The sequence below is a fragment of the Myodes glareolus genome, chromosome 21 (assembly GCF_982192425.1).
Source record: "Myodes glareolus chromosome 21, mMyoGla1.1, whole genome shotgun sequence".
In the NCBI taxonomy this organism is placed as follows: domain Eukaryota; kingdom Metazoa; phylum Chordata; class Mammalia; order Rodentia; family Cricetidae; genus Myodes; species Myodes glareolus.
In genome coordinates this window covers 6836047-6848343 of record NC_142046.1, presented here as the reverse complement: position 1 = coordinate 6848343, position 12297 = coordinate 6836047, and the positions used below count along the sequence as shown (strand labels likewise).

At 36.9% G+C, this 12297-nt stretch overlaps 1 protein-coding gene across 22 annotated transcripts in view; it reads left to right on the top strand.

Moving 5' to 3' along the window:
* The window catches only part of Dennd1a (DENN domain containing 1A), a 507493-nt gene that overhangs the window by 145230 nt on the left and 349966 nt on the right, over positions 1-12297 (top strand). For 17 of the 22 annotated variants that reach the window (XM_085681265.2, XM_048429136.3, XM_085681269.2 and 14 more), the window contains one exon: positions 9918-9967. The exons of the other annotated variants lie outside the window; for them this stretch is intronic. In XM_085681265.2, coding sequence (XP_085537391.1) covers positions 9918-9967 — 50 coding nt within the window. The remainder of the gene's footprint in view (positions 1-9917; positions 9968-12297) is intronic. 22 annotated transcript variants of the gene reach the window in all.

Here is a 12297-nt window from a genome sequence, read left to right as displayed (position 1 = left end):
GACCTCACCTGGGGATTGTGAACCAAAGGAGTAAATGCTTCTCTAATGAGTCCAGGTCACATAACAGTTGTGAATTCTGGGTGTTGGAAAATGATCTTCCATTTTTGTTGTTGTTGTTTTTTTTATTTTAGAAGTTTTTTAAAAGAAAAAAAAAGGGCATGTAGTAGACATTTGGCCATTAAGCAACAATCATGTGATTGTTGGTTTGCCACAGAACCAGTTTTGTTAGCAATGGCCTTATACCTCCTGGGGTAATGCTACGACCCTTTGTTACAGTTCCTCATGTTGTGGTGACCCCTCACCCCAACCATAACGTTATTTTGTTGCTAATTCAGAACTGTAATTTTGCTTCTGTTATGAATCATAATGTAAATATCTGATATGTAGGATATCTGATATGTGACCGCTGTGAAAGTGTCATTTGTCCCACATCTAAAGTTTGGGATACTGCTGAGTCTGCGTCTTCCTCCTATTTTTCCTCCTCCTCTTTAGTTTTGTATGTCAGGCATTTCTCTCAGGTTTGCACACTACAGTCAACTGGTCAGATTCTGACTGAAAACTGGGACTAATGTTTCTGATAGTTTGTGTGTGTTGTTTTGAGATAGTGTCTCATTGTGTAGCCCAGGTTTTTCTCAAGTTCTTTTGACCCTTTTTAGGGGACATAAAAGTAGATTATGTAATAGAAAATGTGTTCTTAAATAGCTCTTTGGGTTCTAAGTTGTTCAAGAAATTAAACACATGACAATGCAGTTCCAGAATAGCTACAATACTTTAGGGCTTTTCTTTGAAATACTGACTGTAAGCTGGTGACTGGTGAGAACGCACAGTGATAAGTGAGATGCTTGCAGCTGCCTTGTGTGACTTTACAGTAACTGAGAGGAGGAAGGACTTAACAGACTGTGTGGAGTCACAAAAGAGTTCTAGAAAATGTTCAAGCCCATGCTGGTCTAAGGCTCCCATAGGTGAATGCTAATTTATTTTAGAACTGGATAAATAAGACGTTTGTGAGGTTGAATTATTTTTTCCTTACATTTTGCTAGCCTTCTGAAGAGACTTTTTTTTTTTAAGATTAAATGTTGAATGTCAGATTTTAGGAAATCACACAATTTTTTTATTTTGCTAGTGTTTCATATCACCTGCTTTCTGTCTCTGTAGTGCGGGGACACCATCAGTCTGCTCTGATTGTAAGTTTTCTCAGTCCTGACTGCTCCTGTCCTCCTTTCATAACTTGTAAGTTGTGAGAAATATTAGTTCTGATATAGAGATGACCGAGCAGTGGAAGCCTGTCTAATCAATTGCTAAATAATACTCTTTTCAAAGCAGGTCTGATATTTACATTTTGATTCCCATTTTTTGCTTGCAGTGTTTTTTGATGGTGTCTAACATTCCCCTGCCCTGGATAAATAAAGCTACTATTTCCTTTTCAACATTTTCAACCATTATCTTCATGCAAGAGCTAGTAAGTGGGGGTTAGGTGAATTACCAAACTGTGATCCTGTCCATCAGAAGAAGCCTTGATTAACATGCCTTGTTAACTGGTGGGTTCAATTCCATACTGGCAGTACTAGAATCATTTGTATAAACCAAGCAGTACAGATTCCTTATTTTAGCACTAAGACTTACAAAGGCCTCTTTTAGCAGCCTTTAATTTTGTACTTATGTATGTGACATAGCCTGTGGCTGTGATAGCTACTGTGAATCTGCAGTTGTTTGGGGATGAAAGGAGGAGGCAGCTGGAAACTCGGGAGCTACATCTAGCTGTCTACCTAGAGAAGGCCTTGATTTTAAGTTTATCTAAACAAGCTCGACTAATCCTAACTATCTAGGGGGATCCACTGTCAAAACAAGCAGCGTGGCCCTGAGGCAAACACAGCCATACAGAAATGAAGGCTGGGGCTTCCAATACTCTGATGACTGCATACTGGAGGCTTTTTCCCCCCTGAAAGAGGGTAAGAGAGGTAGAATTTGCATAATGCCTTTTCATTGGAAACTTTTGGAAAGCTGACAGACCCCCAGCTTATAGATCTGTAGCCACAATACAGAGTCTATAGGAGAATCCTTGAATGACCTAACCATATTGAAAGGAAATATAAAAGCGTCCAAGTATAGCCAAGTGAGAGAGGAAAAGAGGCCGATGCATTGTCTAACATCTGCTGCACTTCTCGTTAGTTTTGTTCTTTGCTATTCTATGTGGACTTTGGAGAAGGCTAAGACAGCCTAACATGAATCCTATAATCTTCCTTCTGAATATTTATGTAGTGTGCCAGCTTCTAAGCTGTCCTTTGCGTTTTCCTACTTCCCCCTCATTTTCATGCTCTCAAATGAGGCCAACATTTCAAAAGCTAAATAAATGTTTGTGAATGTTTATAAAAGATTTGCATAAATTTGTCCTTGTCTGACAAAGATCACTTTTTTCTTATGCCAGTTCTGAAAAAAATTTTTTTTTAAGGTTTTGGTGCTTGTCTTGACAACAAAGTCCCACATCCCAGAACAATGATTGCTGATTAGGTGGGTATGTAATTATGGCTGAATGGGCTTTCAAGATACTGGGTTAAAAGACCCATCATCTGAAGGCTGAATTATAGAATTTAGAAAATGGTATCAGAGGTACACATTTAAATCAATTTTTATGGTACCATATCATTAGATAAGACAAAAGAGTTCTTACAAGTTAAAAGTAAACCGCCCATGGTTTAAGAAATTGTCCTATATAAATTTTAATAATTAGAATGTTTCATTAACTCAGAATATCACCTCCTATGTTTGAACATGTTTAAAAATTATCTGTAGACATTTAGGTATTTTTTGGAGACTGTAAATCTCCCAGCAGTATATGTGAATATGGTTATTGGGGCACTGATCAGAGGGAGTTACTAGGTCGTCTTTTATGACATCTGAATGCTCAATCATACCTTGAGAAAATACAAACTCTATGAAATATGTGTCAGGGCTTAATTATAGGAGACTCCCCCCCCACACACACGCACACAGCACCCAGACACTTGTGCCACCAATGTGTTTCCTGAACTCATTTATCCTTTAAAATTAGAATGGATTTTGAGAGGTGGCAGGGGAAGTTGCGGGGAGAGGCGCTAATTTAGTTCCAAGATATTGGAAGATTGGCAGCAGAGAGAGGTAACAGCCATCTCTGTTCATCTTTTGGTTGTATTGGTTTAGAGGTTTAAGTTGTCATTAAGGCACAAACTAGAGCCACTTCTCTGACACAGTTTTTATCACATCTGCTAGGCTTGTGTCCCAAGAGAAGACGTGGGGAGCAGTGAATTCAGCATGGGCCCATTATCGACTGCTTTTTCGTGTGTTGTAAAAGGAGTGAGACCTCAGGGAGGCTTGGAGCCTCCTCCCGTGTAATGTCCAAGTCAGATTTGAAGGACTGGTGGCAGGAAAGCTTTGGCCTTGGGGTGTGAATTCTAAGAAATAGAGGCACAATTAAGTTTAAAAAATTCAAGGACTTGGAGCTTGATAATGAAAGATTTTTTTTCCCTCGACTAATGTGAGCAGAAAAGATGCCCATCTGTGCACATTTTTGTGTGCATTTAAAATATTTAAAAGCTGACAGCTTTTAATATGCTTACAAAATAGTATTTTTATCAGTACTCTACTTTCCATTTACTTCTTCTTCCCCTTTCTCTTCCTCCTCTTCCTCATTTCCCCCTCGTTTCCCCTCCCCATAGTATTTTCCTAAGGGCTGATGACTTCTTGAGGGAAATTGTGTTTGCAGTTTTACTGTAGGAACTGTCTCTTTTATAAATGTTGGGAACACACATGCTCAGATAACAGGAATATAAAATGATCTAGGTAAAAACAATTTAGAGGGGGAACATGAAGTTTAAGGAATCACACTACTGACGTCACTAAATATTAATTGTATGAAATGGTAACCAGATCATTCGTTCACTTTGGAAGTATTTGAAACCAACCTTAAGAATTATATTGGCATTCAACTCTTTGCCATGAGGTTTAATGTTTATCAGATAAAATATTGTAATAGAGAATCCATTATAATATTGTGACCATGAAATAGCTTGTCTGTAGGGAACTATTCTGAAGAGAGGAAAGAACACAAAAATGATACACTAATTTATTAAAAAAGTAAAAAGAAAACAAGATTCTGTATTTTTACTTTGGACTTGAGAGGGCATAGAGATTAATGTGTAAAAGCGGTTTTTGTTGTTGTAATGTTTTTGCTTTGTCTTTCGAGACAGGGTTTCTCTCTGAAACAGTCCTGTCTGTCCTGGAACTTATTTTGTAGACCAGGCTATCCTCAAACTCACAGAGATCTGCTTACCTCTTCCTCCTGAATGCTGGCATTAAAGGCGTATACTATTTCCTGGCTCAAAAATGGTTCTTGAAGTAGGTCTTTGGCTGTTGGGACTTTCCTTTGTTGTAATTAAAAGTCTAGAAAGTTTTTTTGTTGGGAATGTTGGGAAGGTCTTTATGTGGTTGATTGCTTACCTGGCATGCTCAAGGCTCTGGGTTTAGTCCCAGCATGACTTTTTAAAAAAAATAAGATTTCTATGAAAAAAATTGATTTGATACACTTATAGAGTATGATGAATTTACTTGATTATAATTTTATCTTTGAATTGCCATGTTGATTCTAAATATTAGGTATAATTAAAATTACTATAATTATGTGCACAGCTAAAAATTAAAATTCATAGAAAGTAGGCTGAGAGTAAATATTGAATATTCCTAAAAGGAAAAATTAGCAAAAAGTGTATTTGAGCAGTATTGTTCAAAAATTGACCTGGCTTTTCTGGTCAGCGTTGAAAGGCCATTCTGTAAAACCCTTTATTCAAAGCCTCTTTTTCTTATTGGGAGAGGGGAAAAAAAGAGATTTCAACCATGATATTGAATTTAATTAATTTAATTTAATAAAATAAAACTTTATTTACTGATTTCACATTTAGGAAACTTCTGATTAAAATCCTTGAACTTGGTGCTAATTAAGCTTCCAGGAACTTCTGTTTTACTCTTCTTAATTGTAAACATTAGAAGTCTTTATTAGCTTCCCTTGGATTCCCTAGATTTAACTTGAAATGGCTTAAAGTACAAATTTTGTTTCTTTTTGTATTTTTGAATTGTCTGTGTTCTGTACTTTTCAACTTGTGTTTTGAGATCACTGGCCAAAGGCTTTTCTTTCACATCAGTGGTACTGTTCTCACTTTCAGAGGTTGGGGTGAGCTTTTCCTCCTGCCACTAAATAAACAAAAAGTTAGGAGTAGATAAATAAATAAAATAGTATCTTAGGAATTTGAGCTTCTTTTTCTCACATACCTACAATTTTGAAGTGAATAAAAAAAATTGGATATAAAAAAAAACCCAGGGAATGTTTTTTCCATTGACTTCCCTCTTTACCTTAATTTCCTCCCACCTCTATTGACTGCCCTCCTCTCCTCCATCTCCCCCTCCTCCTGCTTCCCTCCTCTCCTCCATCTCCCCTCCTCCTGCTGCCCTCCTTTCCTCCATCTCCCCCTCCACTGGCTGCCCTCCTCTCCTCCATCTCCCCTCCTCCTGCTGCCCTCCTCTCCTCCATCTCCCCTCCTCCTGCTGCCCTCCTCTCCTCCATCTCCCCCTCCACTGGCTGCCCTCCTCTCCCCCATCTCCCCCTCCTCCATCTCCCCCTCCTCCAGCTGCCCTCCTCTCTTTTACTCCCACCTCCGTCTGTTTTCCCACTGACTGTTTTCTTCTCCATCTCCCTGACCCCAAAGGAAAATTATCAAGTACTCTGTCAGCTTTTAGGATGCACTAAAAAGCTAATTGTAGTTTTGCATATTTTAAAGTATATTCATTTATTCATAGTATTTCTTAGATTTTTTTTACACCCCCCAACTTTGAATTATGAAGACTCTGCCTCATCTCTCAGTGTTCTGAACTTTCAGGAGACACTATAAAGTGAGCTTTACTTTTATCCTTCAGATGGCACTTATTTGTGGGGATGTATGTCTATGTCTGACTTCTGTTTTCATCTGCCATTGAAGCACTGAAAACAAAGTCTTTGACTTAGCAAAGGATGTTTGTTGTGGGATTACCTGCACCCCTTCTTCAAGGCCCAGATTTAGAGTGACATAGTCAAACCTTCTCTTGATTAACAGGCCCAGATAAAGTCATTAAATTTAGTCTTCAAAGTTTTACTCCCAGGTAGTAGTCTATACTGGGCATTAGAGATATAAAACTTGACTGCATTTTAAAGAGAATATCTCAGTGCTGGAATTATACCGTCTTTCTTCACAGTGGGGAAAATTCCCTTGATGGACTTTCTAGGTAGAGGTAAAACTTTACACCAAGTAAGATGAACCTAGAGTGGACCAAGGTGAACCCTGAGTTCATTTCTGACTTCTTTTGCTTTATCTTGCCTTGGCGGTTGTCTCCTGGTGGGCAGACTTTGTGGCTGCTTCTTTTCTGTTCCTGTACAGCTGGCTATTTAATATATGCATAACTGAAAAGATTGTGTGGCTATCCCCCTTTTTACTCCCCCTCCCCAGTTTCTATTTCTTCCCACATGAAATCTCATATATATGTTAAAAAGAAAAGCATTTTGGAAATTGTTTCATAAATTGTCTGCTGAATTGTATGCTGTATTTTTGTCTCATTTAGTTTGAAAACTTTGCTACCAAACTCACCTTAGTCAATGAGCTCTGTATTGTCTCCAATAAGTTATGTGTTGGATATATTGATTGGAAGGGATTTTAGAAAATCCATCTGGGATTTATAATGTCAGCAGTGTTTTGATTATGAAAAGAGTTGGAACCTGGGGACATGGAACCAGGTGGCGAATGTCCTAAAGCCAGTGGTGACATGGTGGACTGGTTCCCTCCTGGGATCTAGTTCATGCCCCGCACTTTAACTGCAGTGACTGGATACTATAGATTCACTGTTTTTTCTCATTAAAATTTTAAAAAAAATCAGACTGTACATAAAAAGATTTGTGAAAATATAAACTTGGGAATTGATCTAGAGAACAGGCACACATTCCTCCCAACCCCCACTTTTGCAATGAGATCGTTTACATTTCATCAGCTGCCCTGCCTTTCCAGGATCCCCTTTATGTGGCAGGAATGGAGGCTGAGCTGAGGCTGGCTGACTGAAAGAGCTTGTGTGGGGAATAAAACAGTGAAATTGACATCTACAAACCAAGCTCCCTAGCCAGACATGGTTCTTGAGAGAAAAGGGGGTTGGTATCCAGTCATTGATTGTTTTCCCCAGTAAAATTAGTGTTGGAAGATTCTGAAATACTCTGTAATAACTAAGAAGGCTCAAAAAATATTCAAATCAGGTTTTACTCTCCCTCCCTTAGAGAGTGGTCTTTCCATATTTGAATAAATGTGTTTTTCTCTGGACAAAGAGGATAAGGTAACTGAATATTTATATATGATGAAAGGATCAGTATGCAGAAAACTGGTTTATTTTGGCAACTTTTATTTACAAAAGACATTGCTTGTTTCTCTTCTTTCTTGTCACCTCCTCCCCATACTCAGAAGTAGGTATTTTAGTTCTGATTGAAATCATGTGATTATGCCTTTCACCAGATAGATGCTCATTTTTCCCCTTTGACAGCACACCACCATCTTGTTTGACTTAAATTGAAATATCAAGCACTTGTGGCATCTCAAATCCCAAGAAACAAACGGTAATATGCAAACATGTGCCTGCATTTTCCTACATCCCCTCTTCCCTTATCTCCCCTGCCCTACTACTTTTTTTTTAGATGGAAAGGAAAGCTTGTGGGAGATAGGTTATATTTAGCCTATAATGGTAATTTCCATATTTGTTCTACTATTATTTGGTAGTTAAGTTCATGGTTGGTCATTACTCTTGACCTAAGAAAGTGGTAAGTAGTTTTTATATTGTAGTGAGTAATAAGTTGGGCATATTCGATTCCTTTGACTCTGCTGTAGAGCACAATGCTTTCTAGTAGCCATGGGAGTCCTTTCTTTCAATACTCTTTGAGGCCTTTTGCCAGTACAACTCCAGCATAGAGCAGAGAAGCACTTTCTGCACCTGAAACTTTTGAGGAGTAAAAGATAACTGTCTTTGTAGCTGCTGGTGTTGGCAATGAGTGAGCAAATGGTACTGACTTTTAAAAAGTGTGTATTAAATTGAGATATGTGTGTATTAAATTGAGATATGCTTTCTGGTATTATTTGGAATAGAAGAAATTGTTTGCTTTATGATGTCATGGGAGTTTTGTATATGGATAATGTATTTAATAATGACATTAAAATGAATGTTTTATGCAGTGTCTTTCCAAGCATTTGCAAGACAATAATATATACTGAGAAGTGGATCCTTTTATGATGCTTTATTTTAGCTACACACTACTATTTTAAAACCGCAGTAGGTAGACTGCTGAATGCCACATAGAATGTCCAATTGATAGGTAATGTTCTCAGAACATGCAGATGCTCTTATCTTTCATTACTCTTTCAAGGCATGCCTTAACAGTGCTGCTATATAGCTAGACCCAGTCCAAGATGATATTAAAATTAGGATATATGCTCAATTGAATTTTGTTGGTAGAATACACTCTGGCACAACAAGTCAATGTGCTTTCTGCTTCACTGAGTGGATTATTAAATTGATGCAATTTAATTCTTGAATGATAGAACTGGTTTTAAAAATAAATGAAGCGAGAAGCATCAATTCAGTTAGCATTGATAATTCATTATTATTGGTTAGAAAAGCACTACATTTGTAAACTGATCTTTAATTTATCACTTGGATTAGTATTTGCAACAGGCAGGTTTGTTTGAATTTGAACCAGCTTCCAATGATCCCCACCTCCCCCAAAAATGTGTTATTCATTTTGTCTTGAGGTTGGGATTTTAAATAGTTAGAACGAAAATCAAATTCATGAAAGGAGTACTTTTTAAAAATTTATAACACTGGTCAGTGACCTTATGATTGAGCACCAACTGTGGGCTGTCCAAGCCTGTGGTCAGATTAAGACAAGATGTATGAAAGTCTTGAAAGAATAAATAGTTAATTACTTGTATTTGTAGTTAGCTGTGTGCACATATGTGTATATAAAATGTGTCTATTAGGAAAAGTTCCCCACCCTGTATTGTGCTACATGTTCCAATGTTCTTGCCTTAATGTAAGAACATTGTCTTTTATAAATAAATTTTTGAGATGCTACTACTTCCTGTACTTTTGTCCTGAATAAGTGCTTGCCATGATGTGCCTCAGCATTTGTAAAAACATTTATTCACACTTATAGTTTGCTTTGATTTTCATAAGTTACAAACAGGTAAGTATGTCTAATTATACTAATGACTTTTACCAGTAACAATGGTCACAGTTTGATTTCCAAAATTTATTTATGCCACAAATAACTTCTTGATACAGCAACTAAATGAAGTTTTAAACTCTGAAGATGAAGTTAAGAATGTTCATAAACAATTATCTTCAAGTTGGCTTTCTGTTTTGCTGTAATTTGGCCTATTGATGCTGAGAAACGTTGTCTAATCCTGGCCCCCTCTGTTCCTAGGTAACAGTCAAAAACAGTGCCAGCAACAGCGGCCCTGCCAGGCCAAACCCATGTGGCTCAGTGTTATTCACTCTGATCCATATGGTCAGGCTGGAGATGGTCCCTGGAGGGGTGTTAACACTCGGCAACCCAAGCACCTCCCTCCCTTCGGAGCTTTCCTGCATGGCTCCTGCTGCTTGCCCATGTGTGATTCTTGATTAATTTTTCATTTTTAATGAAGTTTGATCATGTTTATTATTTCTCATGATTGACTGCCTGGTACTCCTCCTGTGTAATTGATAAAACACATACTTCTTCATCTGTCTCTTTCTTTCTTTAGGGTAAAGTTGCTAGATGGTGTTCTGTGATTAATATTAGATTTATTGGTCCCATTAGATGTATAAATTATCTCTCTTTCTCTTCACAGGAAGTTCTACAGACTTTGACCAAGTTTTGTTTCCCCTTCTATGTGGACAGGTAGTGTCAGATTTTTCAAACTTTATTATTAAAAATAAAAAGGGCATCAATAAACCTGCTATAGAAAATAAAAGTCCTGCCATTCTTAACATTCTGTCTGTTAAGCCATGGTTTAAAGCATCTCTATGCCAAGGAGAGTTCCAGTGTTCTCCTTTCCTGGGAACTTGATTAACACCATCAAAAAGTTTAAAGCTTAGAACTATGTATTGAATAGTTTGTGAGATGTATTTTGTGTGGCATTAATCTTTTTTATTTGTTTTGTTTTGTTTTGTTTGTTTTTCGAGACAGGGTTTCTCTGTAGCTTTGGAGTCTGTCCTGGAACTAGCTCTTGTAGACCAGGATTGCTTTGAACTCACAGAGATCTCCCTGTTTCTGCCTCCCAAGTGCTGGGATTAAAGGCATCCACCACTACTACCCGGCAGGCATTACATTTTTTATTTTGGTTATTAGACTTAAACCATGATTAAGAATGGTTGGTGTTTGATTCAATACTGTTGGATTTGTATTTAAGTATTAATATATTTGGCTGAAACAAATGAATACCTGGTGTTGTCGTTTGTTTTCCCTTGGTTTCAACTTCAAATTTAAATAGATATGGACCTACCTTGTTTAGAAGCATTTTACTGCTTACAAGATATGTTACTAAATAGTAACATGCATTTGGTTTAGGTGACCAGAGGTAGTGTTTCTGGGTAATCAGCATTGTCTTTCTATAGGCATGAATATTAAAACATATACAAACTTCTAAACAACCCTTAGTATTCTTATCTTAGGAAGTGATTTATGGGAAAGGTTCAACTATAAGAACTCCAGGATAACTGAGATGCTGTGAGGCTTGTTTTATTTTGTTTGTTAAATAATCCATTGTATGGTAGCAGCAATTTTTCAAAAACTTCATTTTACTTTTTTAGTTGTAACTTATTAATGTTAGTAAAATGGCAAGGTGATAAGTTTTATCTTATTTGTAAGAACTGTTTGCTGTGGCTTTCATGCCAGTGAAGCATTGTTTTTATGATCATGTCTTTGTCCACTTTCTTGTTGTCTCTTTTCAGTTTTCTTGGGAAATTGAACTGGGACTGTAAAAAACATTCTGTTTTGTTTGTTTGTTTTAATTCTACTTTTAGTGTTAGAGATCTTAGAAAATGAGCAAATTATTACTAATGAATTTCAGAAAACATTCCAAGAAAGCTGTGTAAAATGTCCATCTTCAGGAAGATTCTATTATGTATCTTTAACATCCACAAATAAGGTATGAGCTAAAGGATTTGACTGGTTTAGAATACATACAGGTAGTATGCTACTGAGTTCTTTTCTATATGTTAACACCAGTATCCTGATCTGTAGGATAAACCTAAGAATGGTGTAGGATGAGATGGTAGCTGAAGGATTTTGAGTTCTAAAGCACTCTGGAATGTTGCCAGCCACGTATCATCAGTACGCTCCCTGGTTCTCACATGCTGTTTTTAAGCCAATCAGCCATTGCTGTGCTTTTAGACTCAGAGCTTTTAAAACCTGGTACCAGGATACGTTAGTAGCTTGTGGGTGCTCAGAACAGAATAGCTTTGATTTTTAAGAGGATCTGTCTTTGTAATGAGAATCACTTCTTTTCTCCTTATCCTATCGCTTCTAAAACATATCAAGAAGTATAGGGTGTTGTTGAGAGATTTCAGTGCAAATTTTATATTTATATGCATATATCAGCATGTATTGAATTCCTAGCCAATTAGGAACTATATTACAAATTATAAAAAAATATTTATATAAATTAATAAAGCTAAATGTTGCTAAATGCTTAACAAAGTATATAAGAAAACATTTTGACAGGATTGCTTGTTAGAGTAGTGATCTATTTTGGATAAGTGTTTTTTTAATTGGCTTTGTAAACTAATATTAGAGATATTAAAGACATGACATACCCTAATGCAGTATGCACACACACATGAACATAACACACACCTCTCATTTTCACTGCACACACTACCCTGCCTGCCTATTTATCTGGATAATTATGTTCTGAAAGAAAAGAAAAGTAGAACTCCTTCAGGGATAATTCTGAAGCAACCTCTACCTTGTTACCTGTAATGTTGGATGCTTCTTTATTGCTCGTGGAAAAATATTTTTCTTGTAAAACACATTTTTGCAAATCACTCATGCCAGTGGTGTTCTTTATTTTTTCTTTTGCAACATTATGTAGGTTGTTCAGTGTATAATATTTTGTCTTCATATTGTATTATATTCCTATATTATATTAGGGTGACTTCAGCTCATGCCACAAACATCTAACAAAGAAGATCCCACTTTATTTGGGAGACCATATTTTCTCTTCTTTT